This window comes from Pristiophorus japonicus, chromosome 17 (genome assembly GCF_044704955.1).
Source record: "Pristiophorus japonicus isolate sPriJap1 chromosome 17, sPriJap1.hap1, whole genome shotgun sequence".
Classification (NCBI taxonomy): domain Eukaryota; kingdom Metazoa; phylum Chordata; class Chondrichthyes; family Pristiophoridae; genus Pristiophorus; species Pristiophorus japonicus.
This window is the reverse complement of record NC_091993.1, coordinates 117,478,276-117,496,722: the sequence shown is the minus strand read 5'-3', so window position 1 is coordinate 117,496,722 and position 18,447 is coordinate 117,478,276. Positions and strand designations below refer to the sequence as shown.

The 18,447-nt window shown below is 45.6% G+C and overlaps 1 protein-coding gene across 1 annotated transcript in view; it reads right to left on the bottom strand.

Annotated features, from left to right (window-relative positions):
• LOC139228034 (uncharacterized) overlaps positions 1 to 18,447 on the bottom strand; it is a 230,100-nt gene that overhangs the window by 112,038 nt on the left and 99,615 nt on the right. Inside the window, exons 6-10 of the mRNA XM_070859180.1 lie at positions 15,944 to 16,267; positions 12,020 to 12,343; positions 4,321 to 4,441; positions 2,692 to 2,782; positions 1,010 to 1,053 (exon numbers count right to left, since the gene is read on the bottom strand). Of these exons, the coding sequence (XP_070715281.1) occupies positions 1,010 to 1,053; positions 2,692 to 2,782; positions 4,321 to 4,441; positions 12,020 to 12,343; positions 15,944 to 16,267 (904 nt within the window). The remainder of the gene's footprint in view (positions 1 to 1,009; positions 1,054 to 2,691; positions 2,783 to 4,320; positions 4,442 to 12,019; positions 12,344 to 15,943; positions 16,268 to 18,447) is intronic.

Here is an 18,447-nt window from a genome sequence, read left to right as displayed (position 1 = left end):
CAGAAATAATAGAAAAGCAAATTATAATTTAAATGGAGAAAAATTGCAAAGTTCTGCAGTACAGCAGGACTTGGGGGTACTTGTGCATGAAACTCAAAAGGTTAGTAAGTAGGTACAGCAAGTGATCAGAAAGGCCAATGGAATATTGGCCTTTATTGCAAAGAGGATGATGTATAAAAGCAAGGAAGTCTTGCTACAGTTATACAGGCTACAGGTGAGGCCACACCTGGAATATTGCATGCAGTTTTGGTTTCCATATTTAAGAAAGGATATACTTGTTTTGGAGGCAGTTCAGAGAAGATTCACTAGGTTGATTCCAGAGTTGAGGAGATTGACTTATGAGGAAAGGTTGAGTAGGTTGGGCCTTAACTCATTGGCATTCAGAAGAATGAGAGGTGATCTTATTGAAATGTATAAGAGTAGGAGGGGGTTGACAAGGTGGATGCAGAGAGGATGTTTCTACTGATAGGGGAAACTAGAACTAGGGGGCATAATCTTAGAATAAGGGGCCGTCCATTTAAAACTGAGTTGAGGAGCAATTTTTTCTCTCAGATGGTTGTAAATCTGTGGAATTCGCTGCCTCAGAGAACTGTGGAAGCTGGGTCATTGAATAAGTTTAAGTCAGAGATAGACAGTTTTTAACCAATAAGGGAATAAGCGGTTATGGGGAGCGGGCAGGGAAGTGGACCTGAGTCGATGATTGGATCAGCCATGATCTTATTAAATGGCGGACCGGCTCAAGAGGCCGTATGGCCTTCTCCTGCCCCTATTTCTTATGTTCTTATACATTATTACTAAGATGCAGACAGAGGGACAACAACTTAAAGGATGCAGCCAGAGTTAGGTTTTGATTTTTCCTCTACTAATTAAATGGTCAAATTGATTTAATGCCGAAATCCATTTTATTATTTACAATTGATAAAAATAAATGTTCAAAGCTGGATGAAGAATGAACGTTTAATCAGGACACAATATTCCATCAAGGTCGATGTAACCAGGGAATCATCACTTTACCACATTGGTCAAGCTGTGACGAGCCGATTCATTGAGTAACTGAAAAAGAAAATATTTAAGGCATCAAATTCATTGATTCTGAGAATGATGCATTGTTTTACATGTCAGAACAGAATTCTGGAACTGACAACAAATGGAGGAGAAGCTCGTGATGGACTGGAGCTGTGTTGAGATCACAGTCCTCCCTCCCCTATCACTATTGCACATGTGATGGGAAAAGGTGCTAGTTGGGCCCCTCTTGAATACATGTAACACCATTTACTCACATGCAACAAATGTTTTCCTGCAGCTTAGATGGTGGACAGTTGACAGCAGAAAAAGATTGACTTGTCTACTTTGTTAAACACATTTTCGAAAGTCCAATCGAGGTTCCCAGCAACAATAGCATTGGGTCTGTGTCTGAGCACCTTGGTGCTCGACTGGACACGTTTAACTGTCTCTGTGTTCTTGTGTGAAAACCATTGTCTCTGGTGCCCTACAGCAAAGTGCTTTCTTGTAGCCTTTCCCATTTCTTCCCTTCCGTTTCTTGTAACGACTGTTTTATATCAATAGAATGAAAGTCGGGGGATTCTATAACGGGCGGGTTACATAGGAACAAAGCAACAGGAGCAGCCCATTCAACCCTTTGAGCCTGTTCCACTGTATAACTGGATCACAGCTGATCAGTGGCACAACTCCATTTACCCGCCTTTGATCCATACCCTTTGATGTCCTTACCCAACAAATATCTAGTGATCTCAGCTGTGAAAATTTCAATTGGCCCTGCATCCACAGCCAGTTCCAGGTTCCCACAACCCTTTGTGGGAAAAAGTGCTTCCTAATTCTACTCCTAAATGGTTTAGCTCTAATTTTTAGATTATGCCCCCTTATGAGGATTCCCCCACCAAGCAAGTCATTTCTCCCTATCTAGTCTATCGAATCCCTTAATAATTTTAAATTCTTTGATTCTTTCAGCCCTCAACCTTCTAAACTCTAGGGAATACAACCAAGTTTACGTAATCTCTCTTTATAATTGAACACTTTAAGCCCTAGTATCAGTCTGGTGAATTTGCACTACACTCCTTCCAAGGCCAGTATTTCTTTCCTGAGGTTCGTCGCCCGAAACTGAACACAGAACTCCAGGTGGGGTCTGACCAAGGCTCTGTACAACAGAAACATCACTTCTTCAATTTTGAATTCCAATCCCCATAAAATGAAGGCCAACTTTCCATGAGCCTTTTTGATTACTTTTTGCACTTGTGCCCTAGCTTTCAGTGACGTGTGTACATGGACATCTAAATCTCTTTACTCCTTCACATCTTCTAGTCTCTCATCATTGAGAATATATTCCAATTTGTGTTCCTCTGATCCAAAGGAGATGATCTCACACTCCCCCATGTTGAACGTCACTTGCCATAGCTTTGCCCACTCATTTAGTCTGTCTATGTCCTCATGTAATTTCCTGCTCCCATGCGCACAATTCATGCTCTGGAACGGGAGGGGGATCTGCCCCTCAGAATTATCGCCGACACTATGAAGTTAGTAAGTTACCCCAGTGACACCAATTAGAGATAAAGCGCTTGTCACGTCGAAAATATGAAAGGGTTTATATCAATGCAAGTTTTTCTTTATAGTATCTGCGATCAATATTTTTGAACAAATTGATGGAGTGATTCACATAAAGTCCCTAATCCCTACCTTAGATTTTCTCGTACACCTTGTGACTGAAATAGTACAAATCACCAGGAGAGCAAAGAGCAGCCAGCGTCCCACGTTCCATGTAATGTAACTGAGCAAAAGGGAAGAAATATAAAATAATTCGAAGGAAACGAGTCTTCTGTGTGTTTGAAACATTTATCGTCTGGTTACACTGTAATCTTAGTATAGTGCATCAATGTAAAGCTGCAGAGCCAAGGGACGTTAGCTAGGAAAGTAAACTAGTGTTTGCCTTATGAAGGAAAGTCAACTTTGTGATCATTAGATAAAGATCAAATGAAGCAAACTTCATTAACATGTGCACAATATATGGCTGTAAGGTGGTGAGAACGTGGAACTTGCTACCACAGGGAGTAGTTGCAGCAAATAGTACAGAGGCATTTATGGGGAAACTAGATAAGCAGAGGAGGGAAAAGTATTTACATTCCTATACATTGGGTGAAATATTTGCCACAGAATATGAATTGGAGAAAACCTCCTTCAAGCACTGAATTAAAATGGCCAGAAGCTTAACTGGACCAGCCACGTCAACATTGTGGCTACAACTGCAGGGAAGAGGCTGGGTACTCTGCAACGAGTGGCTCAGCCCCTGATCACTCCGAGCCTCTCCATCATCTGCAGTGCTCAAGCCTGGAGTGTGATGGAGTACTCACCTTGGATGGGTGCAGCTGTAATAACACTGAGGTTCACCACTATTTAAGACAAAGCAGTGCATATGGTCAGTGCCCCTGCTGCTGAGCTCAAAATCCATCCCCTCCACCACTGGCGCACGGTGACTACAGTATGCACCATCTACAGGACACACTGCAGCAATACCCACATCCTGATAATCTATTAAAAACAACTTGCCCAGCTTAACTTAAAATCACCACTGAGCCCAGTGGTCTGTACCATCAAGGCAAGCAACATCATGCCAACACCACCTCCTCTAAGTTACACGCGGTTCTGGCTTGGAAATAGACTGCTGTTTCTTCATTGTTGTTAGATCAAAATCCTGGAGTTTCTTATTTACCAGCATTGATCAGCAGATCAAGAAGGCGGCCCAGCGCCACCTTCTCAGGGCAACTCGTGACAGGCAATAAATGTAACCTTGTCAGCATTGCCCACCTCCCAATAATACATTTTAAGAGAAGAAACTTCCTGCAGTTGTAGTGAGCGACACTGAGAATTGGACCAAAGCTGTAAGATGTTGCTCACTGGTGATATCAAGGGCGGTGCAGATATATTGCTGCTATTGCTCACTTTCACCAACAGAAACTTTACTGTCAGCCCCACACCAGAACAGATATCGGCAAGGTAAGTTTGATAAGTGCAACTCATCACAAACCATGAGAGTAGGTTAGTGGTGAAGTAATCATAGTGAATAATGCAAAGAGCACCATCTGAGGGGCAGCAAAATGGAGGTGCTTATTTCCTACCAACAAAGGCAGCACTTTCATTAGGAAGCTAACACATCAGCATGATGTAAACCCAGCCACCATTTCCATTCTGATGAGCAACATTCCAAAATAATAAATGATTATCAACCCTTATGCCAAAACTATTAAAGAATATTTAATCTCTCAGATGGAGGCAATGCCAGTCAAAACATCAACAATGAGAACATTGTACCTTTTAGTGGATTTGGATCCTGAAGATTGTTTTTGATTATCAGTGGAAATAACATTTGTACTTGTCGAATGTGCAGTTGTTGGTGATACAGTTGAAAAAACTTCACAAGAATATTCAAGTCCTATTGAAACAACAAAATAATATTTAGATTCACCTAATTTTCATTTGTAGTCAACCAAGAGAGCACGATTGTCAAATGGAACCTTGTTACTTATGTAAAAGCCTGGTTGATATAATGGTTTTGGATGATTAAATTTCTGTGTAATTTCCCCTTCTCCGGTAGCAAGGAGAGGCTGCTGACACTGGGCTGTGACCCATTTTTACCGATAATTTCCGTTTCTTTTCCATATCTGAGAGTTGGTGGTACAGAGTTACTGTTGTGGCAGTTAAAGGGCCCCTTGCACTGTTCTAATGAATCTCAAGGCAAGCTCGAGGAATAGCACCTCATATTTCGTTTAGGCACTTTACACCCTTCTGAACTCAACATCGAGTTCAACAATTTCAAACTATAATAACTGCCTCTATTTTTTTATTTTTTAATGTTTTTTCTCTTTCTCACAGCAGCTGTTGATGATTCTGCCATCTCCATTTACACCCTATCTAGACTCATCTTTTGTTTCTTAACTTGACCCATTCATAGAATAGAATCATAGAAATTTACACCACAGGAGGAGGCCATTTTGGCCCACAACTAGTTATCCAGCCTAATCCCACTATCCAGCCTAATCCCATTTTCCAGCTTGCGGTCCATGGCTCTGTAGGTTACGGCGCTCGAAGTATACGCCCAAGTATCTTTTAAATGTGGTGAGGGTTTCTGCCTCTCCCACCCTTTCAGGCAGTGAGTTCCAAACCCCCACTATCCTGTGTGAAAACATTTCCCCTCTAAACGTCCTACCAATTACTTTAAATCTATGCCCCCTGGTTGGTGACCCCTCTGCTAAGGGACATAGGTCCTTCCTATCCACTTTATGTAGGTCCGTCATAATTTTATACACCTCAATAAGATCTCCTCTCATCCTCAAAGAAAACAATCCCAGCCTATCCAATCTTTCCTCATAGCTAAAATTCTCCAGTCCAGGCAACATCCTCGTAAATCTCTTCTGTACCCTGTCCAGTGCAATCACATCTTTCCTGTAATGTGGTGACCAGAACTGCACGTAGTACTCTAGCTGTGGCCTAACTAGTGTTTTATACAGTTCAAGCATAACCTCCCTACTCTTGTATTCTATGCCTCGGCTAATGAAGGCAAGTATTCCGAATGGCTTCTTCGCACCTTATCTATCGAACTTGCTACTTTCAGGAACCTGTGGACCTGCACTCCAAGGTCCCTTTGTTCCTCTACACTTCTCAGTGTCCCACCATTTAATGTGTATTCTCTTGTCTTGTTACTCCTCCCGAAATGCATTGCCTCACACTTCTCCGGATTGAATTCCATTTGTCACTGTTCTGTCCACCAGTTCAATGATATCTTCCTGCAGTCTACAGCTTTCTTCATTATCAACCCCACAGCCAATTTTTGTATCATCTGCAAACTTCTTAATCATACACTCTACATTCAAGTCTAAATCATTGATATATACTACAAAAAGCAAGGGACCTAGTACTGAGCCCTGTGGAAATCCACTGGAAACAGCCTTCCAGTCACAAAACCACCCACCAACCATTACCCTTTGCTTCCTGCCTCTGTGCCAATTTTGGATCCAACTTGCCACTTTGCCTTGGTCCCATGGGCTTTTAATTTTGTAACCAGTCTGCCATGTGGGAACTTATCAAAAGCCTTGCTAAAATCCATAGACACTACATCAAACGTGCTACCCTCATCGAACCTCCTTGTTACCTCCTCAAAAAATGCAATCAAGTTAGTCAGACACGACCTTCCCTTAAAACATCCATGCTGCCTGTCCTTGATTAATCTGTGTGTTTCTAAATGAAGATTTATCCTGTCCCACACCATTTTTTCCAATAATTTTGCCACCACGGAGGTTCAGCTGACTGGCCTGTAATTACTCAGTCTATCCCTTTCTCCTTTTTTTAAACAGAGGTACAACATTAGCAGTCCTCCAGTCATCAGGCACCACACCTGTTGCCAGAGAGGTTTGGAAAATGATGGTCAAAGCCTCTGCTATTTCCTCTTTTGCTTCTCAACAGCCTGGCACACATTTCATCCGGGCCTGGGGACTTATCCACTTTCAAAGCTGCTAAACCCCTTAATACTTCCTCTCTCTCTATGTTTATTTCATCCAATATTTCATGTTCCTTCTCCCTCATTGCAATGTCTGCATCACCTCTTTCTTTTGTGAAAACAGATGCAAAGTATTCATTAAGAACCCTACACACATCTGACTCCACACACAGATTACCTTTTTGTTTCTAATGGGCCCTACTTTTTCTTTAGTTATCCTCTTGCTGTTAATGTATTTATGAAAAATATTTGGGTTTTCCTTGAATTTACTTGCCAAAATGTTTTCATTCTCTCTCTTTGCTTTCCTAATTTCCTTTTTAATTTCACCCCTGCACTTACTATACTTCTCTAGAGTTTCTGAAGTTTTGAGTCCTTGGTATCTGTCACATGCCTCCCTTTTTTTCCTTTCTCCTACCCTGTATGCCCCATGACACCCAGGAGGCTCCAGATTAGTCCCACCTTTTTTCTTGAAGGGAACATACTTGCTCTGAACATTCAGGATCTCCTCCTTGAATGTCTCCCACTGCTCTGACACTGATTTACCTTCAAATAGCTGTTCCCAGTCTACTTTGGCTAAATACCATCTCAACATAACAAAATTGGCTTTTCCCCAATTGAGCACTTTTATTCCTGGTCTATCTTGTCCTTTTCCATAACTACCCTAAATCTATCTGAATTATGATCACTAGCACCAAAATACTCTTCCATTGATACACCTTCTATCTGCAGGCTTCATTCCCTAAAACTAAGTCCAAAACCGCCCCCTCCCTTGTTGGGCTTGCTACATACTGGCTAAAAAAGGTCCCCTGAATGCATTTTAGGAATTCCGCACCCTGTATAACTTTCACACTAATGTTATCCCAGTTAATATTAGGGCAGTTGAAATCCCCTACTATTGCAGCCCTATAGTTTTTGCAATACTCAGAAATCTGCCTGCATGTTTGCTCTTCGATCATCCTCTGACTGTGGGTCAATAGTACACTCCCAGCAGTGTGAGCGCCACTTTTTTGTTGTTCAATTTAACCCACATAGCCTCATTTGATAATCCTGCTAACATATCATCGTTCCTCACAGGTGTAATTGTTTCTTTAATCAATACTGCCACGCCCCCATCCTCTTTATCCCCATCTCTATCCCATCTGAAAACCCTAAAACTAGGAATGTTGAGCTGCCATACCTTCGCTTCTTTCAGCCATGTCTCAGAAATAGCTATAACATCCTACTCCCAAGTGTCTATCTGTGCTCTCAGCTCATCTGCCTTATTCCCCAGACTCCTTGCATTGAAATATATACCATTTAGCACTACCAAACTCCCTTGTTGTCTATTTTCTAGCCATTGTTTCCTCTGCCTTCCAAATTCACTTTCTTCTTTTCTGCTTTCCAATTCCAGCTTTGCTTCTCTTCCTTCGGAATTTATTCCCAGCTTCCCATCCCCCGCCAATCTAGATTAACTCCTTCCCAACAGCACTGGCAATATACCACCGCCCGCTCCCCCCCGCGAGGATATTGGTCCCGGTTCTATTGAGGTGTACAGGTCCCACCTCCCCCGGAAACGGTCCCAATGGATCAGGAACCTAAAGCCCTCCCTGGTGCACCATCTCTCCAGCCACACAATCATCTGCTCTATCCTCCGATTTCTTTACTCACTAGCACGTGGCACCGGTAGTAATCCGCCGATTACTATCTTTGGGGTCCTGCTTTTTAACCTCTCTGCTTGCTCTCTGAAATCTGCCTGCATGACTTCATCCTTCTTTCTACCTGTCATTGGTACCGATATGGACCATGGCCTCTGGCTGTTCACCCTCTCCCCACAGAATGCTCATTGCCAACTCCTTTTGCATTGCACCATCATCCCTTTTCTTTCTTAATCTCTCCTGCCTTCCACCCTATCACAGACCTTACCTTTTGTTCTTTCCTCCCCTCCCCCTTTCACTGCCCCTATACTTGCTCAAATACCTGTTAGATCTTTAATCTTTTCCAGTTCTGACAAAGGGTCATCGACCTGAAACATTATCTCTGCAAGTGAATCCACGAGCATATGGCCAGAGTCAATATTTGCATATGTTCATTTATATTTATTGCTGCTTAGGAGGAAATGCATTTCTCTTTGTTTTCTGACCATTTTGATGTTTCTCAGCGCAGCCACTGGTGAACATATTGCGAACATATTGCTTCTATCCTCCGAAATGGAGAAAGATTGCAAAGTGCAGCAGTACAGCAGGACCTGGGGGTACTTGTGCATGAAACACAAACGGTTAGTATGCAGGTACAGCAAGTGATCAGGAAAGCCAATGGTATCTTGGCCTTTATTGCAAAGGGGATGGTGTATAAAAGTAGGGATGTCTTGTTACAGCTATACAAGGTATTGGTAAGGCCACACCTGGAATACTGCGTGCAGTTTTGGTTTCCATATTTACGAAAAGGATATACTTATTTTGGATGCAGTTCAGAGAAGGTTCACGAGGTTGATTTCGGGGATGAGGGGGTTGACTTATGAGGAAAGGTTGAGTAGGTTGGGCCTCTACTCACTGGAATTCAAAAGAAAGAGAGGTGATCTTATCGAAACATATAAGATTATGAGGGGGCTTGACAAGGTGGATGCAGAGAGGATGTTTCCACTGATGGGGGAGACTAGAACTAGAGGGCATGATCTTAGAATAAGAGGCCGCCCATTTAAAACAGAGATGAGGAGAAATTTCTTCTTTGAGGGTTGTAAATCTGTGGAATTCGCTGCCTCAGATAGCTGTGGAAGCTGGGAAATTGAATAAATTTAAGACAGAAATAGACAGTTTCTTTAATGATAAGGGGATAAGGGGTCATGGGGAGTGGGCAGGGAAGTGGACCTGAGTCCATGATCTTATTGAATGGCGGAGCAGGCTCGAGGGGCCATATGGCCTACTCCTACTCCTATTTCTTAAGTTTTCATGTGCCCACTCTGCGAAAAATTAAACCAATACATTTAAATTAACTTAAGTCCTCCTTAATTCAGAACCAGGGACATGGTGTTATGGTGACTGAATAATTCTGTTTTTAACTATTGAGCGATCCAAATGGATTGAATTTGGCCACTTGAAGTCGCTCAGTGACTGAAGGCATTTAACCAGTGACCAGTTTGGATCGATACTCATTTAAAAAATTCATTAACCATATTGTGTAATGAGAGAGGATTAATTAGCAATCTCGTTCCCCTTGGGGAAGAGTGACCATAATATGGTGGAATTCTGCATTAGGATGGAGAATGAAACAGTTAATTCAGAGACCATGATCCAGAACTTAAAGAAGGGTAACTTTGAAGGTATGAGGCGTGAATTGGCTAGGATAGATTGGCGAATGATACTTAAGGGGTTGACGGTGGATGGGCAATAGCAGACATTTAGAGACCGCATGGATGAACTACAACAATTGTACATCCCTGTCTGGCGTAAAAATAAAAAAGGGAAGGTGGCTCAACCGTGGCTATTAAGGGAAATCAGGGATAGTATTAAAGCCAAGGAAGTGGCATACAAATTGGCCAGAAATAGCAACGAACCCAGGGACTGGGAGAAATTTAGAACTCAGCAGAGGAGGACAAAGGGTTTGATTAGGGCAGGGAAAATAGAGTACGAGAGGAAGCGTGCAGGGAACATTAAAACGTACTGCAAAAGCTTCTATAGATATGTAAAGAGAAAAAGGTTAGCAAAGACAAACATAGGTCCCCTGCAGTCAGAATCAGGGGAAGTCATAACGGGGAACAAAGAAATGGCAGACCAATTGAACAAGTACTTTGGTTCGGTATTCACTAAGGAGGGCACAAACAATCTTCCGGATATAAAAGGGGTCAGAGGGTCTAGTAAGAAGGAGGAACTGAGGGAAATCCTTATTAGTCGGGAAATTGTGTTGGGGAAATTGATGGGATTGAAGGCCGATAAATCCCCAGGGCCTGATGGTCTGCATCCCAGAGTACTTAAGGAGATGGCCTTGGAAATAGCCGATGTATTGACAGTCATTTTCCAACATTCCATTGACTCTGGATCAGTTCCTATGGAGTGGAGGGTAGCCAATGTAACCCCACTTTTTAAAAAAGGAGGGAGAGAGAAAGCAGGGAATTATAGACCAGTCAGCCTGACATCAGTAGTGGGTAAAATGATGGAATCAATTATTAAGGATGTCATAGCTGCGCATTTGGAAAGAGGTGACATGATACGTCCAAGTCAGCATGGATTTGTGAAAGGGAAATCATGCTTGATAAATCTTCTGGAATTTTTTGAGGATGTTTCCAGTAGAGTGGACAAGGAAGAACCAGTTGATGTGATGTATTTGGACTTTCAGAAGGCTTTCGACCAGGTCCCACACAAGAGATTAATGTGCAAAGTTAAAGCACATGGGATTGGGGGTAGTGTGCTGATGTGAATTGAGAACTGGTGGCAGACAGAAAGCAAAGAGTAGGAGTAAATGGTTACTTTTCAGAATGGCAGGCAGTGACTAGTGGGGTACCGCAAGGTTCTGTGCTGGGGCCCCAGCTGTGTACATTGTACATTAATGATTTAGACGAGGGGATTAAATGTAGTATCTCCAAATTTGCGGATGACACTAAGTTGGGTGGCAGTGTGAGCTGCGAGGAGGATGCTATGAGGCTGCAGAGTGATTTGGATGGGTTAGGTGAGTGGGCAAATGCATGGCAGATGAAGTATAATGTGGATAAATGTGAGGTTATCTACTTTGGTGGTAAAAACAGAGAGACAGACTATTATCTGAATGGTGACAGATTAGGAAAACGGGAGGTGCAATGAGACCTGGGTGTCATGGTACATCAGTCATTGAAGGTTGGCATGCAGGTGCAGCATGCGGTTAAGAAAGCAAATGGCATGTGGGCCTTCATAGCGAGGGGATTTGAGTACAGGGGCAGGGAGGTGTTACTACAGTTGTACAGGGCCTTGGTGAGGCCACACCTGGAGTAGTGTGTACAGTTTTGGTCTCCTAACTTGAGGAAGGACATTCTTGCTATTGAGGGAGTGCAGCAAAGGTTCACCAAACTGATTCCCGGGATGGCGGGACTGACATATCAAGAAAGACTGGATCAACTGGGCTTGTATTCACTGACGTTCAGAAGAATGAGAGGGGATTTCATAGAAACGTTTAAAATTCTGACGGATTTAGGCAGGTTAGATGAAGGAAGAATGTTCCCAATGTTGGGGAAGTCCTGAACCAGGGGTCACAGTCTAAGGATAAGGGGTAAGTCATTTAGGACAGAGATGAGGAGAAACTTCTTCCTCCAGAGAGTGTTGAACCTGTGGAATTCTCTACCACAGAAAGTTGTTGAGGCCAATTCACCAAATATATTCAAAAAGGAGTTAGATGTGGTCCTTACTACTAGGGGGATCAAGGGGTATGGCGAGAAAGCAGGAATGGGGTACTGAAGTTGCATGTTCAGCCATGAACTCATTGAATGGCGGTGCAGGCTCGAAAGGCCGAATGGCCTACTCCTGCACCTATTTTCTATGTTTCTATGTTTCTATGTTTGTTTAAAGTAACACTTACCAATGCCGCTGATTTGTGTCACATAACTGCAGCGCTTCCCTGCTCTGTTGAAGACTGACACATCGACCATTTCACTGGATTTCTCTCCCTGATTATTTGAGGCTGTGCAGTAATATTGATGATGTTGCTGTTTGAAGGATTGACAATGTAGATCCAGTTTATTGGTGTCGGAGATCTTTGAACCTTTAATCGGGGTCTGTTCATACCATGTGTACTGAATGGGAAGGGATCCCTGGACAGACTCACAGGAGGCTGACACTGAGCCCCCAGAACATGAGACATTTGGTGGCGATAAATATCTAAGTACAGGAACTGACACGGATTCTGTGGGAAAGAAACAAACATTCAGATATTGACTAAACATTTAAAAATCAAACACTCTCCAATTTTCAGCACTTCTGCATCTCAGCCAGGGCCTGCCATGTTGGAATCTCACATCTCCCTCTCCATGTCTCTCCATTCTCCCAGCAGACTGAACTACCGTGTCTGCCATTATATCAGAACATAGCAGGGCTCCAGATCGGGACAGCAGCAATGATACTGAGGATGCGTCAATGTGAAAATCAGGGCTAACAATTTCTCTCAGTAGCAGGTAGCCAGCCTCCAATGTTATTTCATTGTTTAACTCTTGAATGTGGACTAGTTATAGAGAGATTGAAAACTACAGCAGAATACAACGGCAAAAAACTGGCAGATATCTGTTACATGTTTTGTGGGTTTAATTACTTTTCTATTCGCACACTCAGATTCATTGAAAAATAAACAGGAGGTCCTGAACATAGAAAAAGGCGTAAGCGTTTCAGCCCCTTGGGCCTGATCCGCCATTCAATTAAATCTTGGCTGATCTATATCTTATCTCCATCTACCGGCCTTGGTTCCATAACCCTGAGTACCTTTGCCTAAGCAAATTGGCCAATGACAGTTTTGCAATTTTCAATTGACCCCCAGCATCAACAGATTTCTGGGGTAGAGATTTCGATAGTTCCACTACCCTTTGTGGGAAGAAGTGTTTCCTGACATCACCCTCAAGTTGCCTGGACAGATCTGGAGGCGCCCTTCAGTGCTCACCAGCCTGGGCCTACAGAATGATGGTGGTTTACTGCGCTCTGCACAACACTGCGCAGCAGCGAGATTGGAGCTGCAGGAGGAACAAGGAGCTGAGCACACGTTGTCTGCGGACCATTCCGAGACAGAGGAGGAAGATAAGAGGAAAAGGAGGAGGAAGATAAGAGGAAAAGGAGCAGGAAGAGGAGGAAGAGATTGCGACCCTAACGCAGCACCAGTCACTCAAATTGCTGCCCGCGATGCCAGTGTTTCCTTTATAGCTGTAAGGTTCAGTCAGTTACCACCACTGGGCTGATGTAACAACCACATCCAATGGCTGTTCCCAACTCCCCACCCCCACCTCCACCCCACCCAACGCCCCCACCCCTGCACCAATCCCACTGACACAAAGCAGACCTGCTACCCACCAACCACCATTGCTCATCTCCCCATCAATTCACGTCTTCCCATTCATTAACGAGCAACTGAAAAGACCAGTTGCAATCCAGCAGCCAATAAGGGGCAACAAGTTAAAGTGGTGCAAAGTTAAATATTTTATGTGGTTCTGCTCAAGGACCATTACTTAACAGCATAGCAATTTCTCAAACACACATGTGCATAGGCTTGTGCAACTACAAAACTTTACACTTTTCTTAACGCTCCTATGTGGTGCAACATTTATGACTTACGCAGAGGTAAAGATAGGCTGCTCAGCTCTCTGCTCTGACTGCTGAGTGGTCGCCGTCCTCTGTTTGGAGCCCACGAGGGCCCTGCCAAAGACTGCTTCACCTGCACCTGTGCAGTGGCAGACTCAGCCATCGGGAGAGGAGGCAGCATGTCGGGTACTGACTGAGGGGTGGGGTGGGACAGTGGTGGAGAAGTGGGAGCACTTTGATTGGAGTCCCCACTTCCATATCGCCTTTCACCATCATCCCTCTGAAGGCCCAATCGCACTTCACTCCTACCTCTCTGCTGTTGAGCAGATCAGTGATGTGCTGTAAGGACAAGGCTAAGGTGTCTGCCATCCTATTTAAGACACCAGATATCTATGGCTGTGGTCAAGGCTTGCATGGACTCATTTGATTGTCACGACTGATGTTCCAGAGTTGGCCATTCTATCCATGGAAGAAGACATCCTCGCAATGTCCTGTGACATCAACCCACTCATGCTTGAGGTAGACTCCTCTGCAATTGTAGACAGTGTGCGTGGGAGGCCTTATCTGCTGCCCCTCAATGATTATCCTTTTCATCAACAGCTCCCGGGGTACAGAACCTGTGTCCAGCTGAACATGGTTTGGAGAGTGCTGTACCCTCCGATGCAGTCCCTGCCACCACTCTCTGTTCTTGCTCACTTGTGAAGTGTGAGTCTCCAGGTAAAAACACAACTATCTGTCTAACTGGACCCACCGAAGTGTGAGTATCTGCATTGGTGCATGGTAAGCATGAGTCCTGTGATGGTGCACCCTGGGAAGGAATAACAGACCTTTGAGTGACGGTATTGGCATGTGTTCACCTGATGGATGCAGTGCATGTGATGAGGGTGATGATCAGTGAGAGGGATGAAATTGTATAAGGATTCGGGCGAGTGGCAGTGGTGATGGAGAGACGGGGATGTGAGGAAGTGCTTAGAAAGAGAAGGATGGGTGTGCACGCAAGGTAAGTGGGTGTGAGGAGTGATATGATGGAGTAGACTTGAAAAGACAGGCTGAGGGGGTGGGTGATATGCACAACAGGTAGAAGGAGCAGCTATACTCACCTTTCCTAACCGGGTTAGGTGATTAAAGAGCTACCTGTGCTGACTCCAGGAGAGTGGTATAATGCTCCTGCTGCTGACATCTTCAGTCACATCCAGGCATGGCTCCTTTGTAGGTTTCTTCCTCTCGGTTCTGGGGAAGGGTATCTCTCCCCGACTCCTCACTGCCCCCTTTAGTACGTCAAGGGAGTCGTTGTTAAAGTGGGGCGCGGGCTTTGAGCGTCCTGAGTCTATCTTCTACAATTGCCGTCTCTGTTCCCAACCGCCCAACTCCTAGAATTCCATCTTTGGATTGGTCCTTTAAATACTTCAGTTAAGATCGCATCATGCGTGCCCGCAGCACTCCCGTTACCACGCATGCAACGCCAAACCCGGGAGTAAATTATAATGAGCCGGCTGCGTTAAAATGCCACAGACAGACTGAAATTACTTCCGGGTTTCCCACGCGATATTGGATCCCCTGCACCGAACACGTCTCGAAGTTAATATCCGGACCATTGCATCTAATAGTTGATCCATCAGGAGGTTATGCTGGGGAGGAAGATAATGTCTCAACATTTAATAAAGAGGCTTCTTTTACAATCAAAACAGTGACCAGCTTTTCAATTTTATTTTATATTGTTTGTAAAGTTGACCAAATATCTCATTGATGATGTGAGCCACCCATCATATCAAGAAAACAGGAAACCTGTTAAACTCTGTGGATTACAGGTATTTTTATTAATGTCAAGGAATTGATACCATTAGTAACGACTTGCTGCTCACTGCTTTTGTTATTGTCTGACTATTAGTTTCAGTCTGAAGGCAAACCTCTGACAGTGGGACATTTAAAACAGCTCAGAAACAGGGACATGTGGTGAGCCTCCCATGTGATGTCTGGCACAACACCCTGTAGTTAAAGGAATTGTTAGTCCCATAATACTTGAAATTCCTGGTCGGGAAGTTGGGCAGGCCACGGATTGGGAGTGTGCACCGTGAGTCGGATTTCCCCACCTCTGCCCACTACCTGTGAGACTCTGCACTGCTGCGGAGCCTCGGGATATCGGAGCTCTCATGTTTCCTCCCAGATACAACATTGATCAGACAGTTCAGTAGAGAGTAACAAAGCACATCTCTGAGAAACGTACCGTGAGATATTTGTAGCTCTATATTGAAACGTTTATCGAAGCTGCCTGATTCTGTAATACCACAACTGTACCATCCTGCATCTGCTGAGCGAAGGTCCTTCATCGTAACAACAAATATTCCTGCTGTCTGGTTATCTGTGATTGACACTCTTCTTCCCCATCCATGTTGATCATTTGTTGTTACTACAACTGAGCATTGGTGAGTCCAGCCCTGACACCAATATTTCACATGTGACCGGTACCTTTGGTCATAGTGACATTCTATGGTGATCGCTCTTCCCACAATTCCTCTTACTCGTTTATTTGCCCACAATGCACCTGAAACTGAGGAGACAATATTTCAGAAATTGAACAGGAAATAACTGCTTAATACAAACAGTTACGATTGAATAAGAGTTACCACTCTGTACTACATCTCCACTACATCTATTGATACAGGTGAATTCCTTCTAGTTTGTGATGGAAGAAAACGTTAATATAGTGTCTGATCACATGCTCAGGATGTGCCAAAGCGCTTCACAGCCAATGATTTATTTTTGAATACAGTCACTGGGAGCCAAACCATGAGCCCGGTGGAGCTCATCACTGCTGAAACATTTTCTGCCGCTGGAGCCTGGAGCTGGATTTGCTTCCCGCTTTTGCATTATTTGGAATATTTTTGCGGCCTTCGGTGTGAGAGAAAACATTGTCGGAGTGGGAGAGAGAGAGAGGGATACTGGGGGGCGAGCAAGAGAGAGAGAGACTGGGGTGGTAAGAGAGAGAGACGGGGAGACAGAGGAGGGGGAGAAAGACAATGAGAGAGAGAGAGAGACAGTGGCGGGTGGGGGCGGCGGAGGGAAGAGAGTGAGACGGGGAGAGAGAGAGAGAGACAGACAGGATTGGTGGGGGGGGGGTAGCTGGGGAGGGGGGCGAAATAAACTAGGGGGAGGGAGAGAGAGAGAGAGACTGGGGGAGAGAGAGAGAGACTGGGGGGAGAGATCGCGAGACTGAGGGGAGAGATCGAGAGATTGAGGGGAGAGAGAGAGAGCGACTGGGGGGAGAGAGAGAGAGACGGGGGGAGAGAGAGAGAGACGGGGGGAGAGAGAGAGACGGGGGGAGAGAGGGAGAGACTGGGAGGAGAGAGAGAGAGAGACTGGGGTAGAGAGGGAGAGAGAGAGAGAGAGACTGGGGAGAGAGAGAGAGACTGGGGGAGAGAGAGAGAGAGAGACTGGGGGGAAAGAGAGGAGAAGGGAGGAGAGAGAGGAGAAGGGAGCGAGAGTTGCGAGGTGGGGAGAGAGAGATGAAAGGGGGGAGAGAGAGATGGTGGGGGGGGAGAATGAGAGACGGGGGCGGGGGGGGAGAGAGAGACGGGTGGGAGGGAGAGTGAGACGGAGGGTGGAGGAGAGACAGACTGGGGGAGAGAGAGACTGGGGGGGGAAAGAGAGAGCGACATGGGGGAGTGAGAAATGTGGGGGAGGAACAGAAAGAACGGTGGTGGGGGTGGAGGGAGAGAATAACAGGAGGGGAGGGGAGGGAGAGAGTGACGGGAGGGGAGGGAGAGAATGAGACAGGGGTCGGAGCGAGAGAGAGAGACAGAGGTGGGAGGGAGAGTGAGGCAGAGGGGCGGGGGGAGAGAGGGATACTGGGGGAGAGAGAAGGAGAGAGACTGGTGGAGAGAGAAAGAGAGAGAGATGAGGGGCAGAGAGAGTGACATGGGGGGAGAGTGAGAGAGACATGGGGGAGGAAGAGAGAAACACCGGGGTCGGGGAGTAGGGAGACAGGGATGTGGGGGGAGAGAGAGAGAGAGAGACACGGGGGAAAGAGGGAGAGAGAGAGACAAGGGGGAGAGAGAGCGAGACCGGGGCGGGGAGCGTGGGGCATGGCGGGTGGAGAGAGAGAGAGAGAGAGAGTCGGGGGGGAGGAAGAGGATTGGGCGGGGTGGAAGGGGGAGAGAGAGAGAGACAGGATGGAGCAGAGAGGGAGAGACAGGAGGAGCAGGGAAAGAAAGATGGGGGTGGGAGAGCGATACGGGGGTGGTGGGGGGAAGATGGGGGTAGAGGGGGAGAGAGATGGGGGGTGGAGGAGGGGAGAGAGAGATGAGATGGGGTGAGAGAGGGATGAGGGAGAGGGGCAGGGGATAGAGGGAGGCAGGGGAAAGAGAGATACTGGGGGAAGAGGGAGGGAGAGAGAGCCGGTGGGGGGGGGGGGTTTGGTGCGGGAATGGGTGGAACTAAGAGAGACGGAGGGGGGAGAGATGGGGGAAGAGAGAGAGATGGGGGGAAGAGAGAGACTGGGGGGGAAGAGAGAGAGAGAGACGGAGGGAGAGGGGGACTGAAAGAGAGGAGAAGAGGGAGAGACAGGGGACAATGTTAGAGGAGGGGGAAGAGAGAGAGGTGTGGAGAGAGAGATGGGAGGGTGGGAGAGAGTGAGAGACGGGAGGGGAGAGAGAGAGAGAGAGACATTGGGGAGAGAGAGAGACTGGGGGGGGCGGTGGTGGAGACTGGCGGGGAGAGAGAGAGACAGAT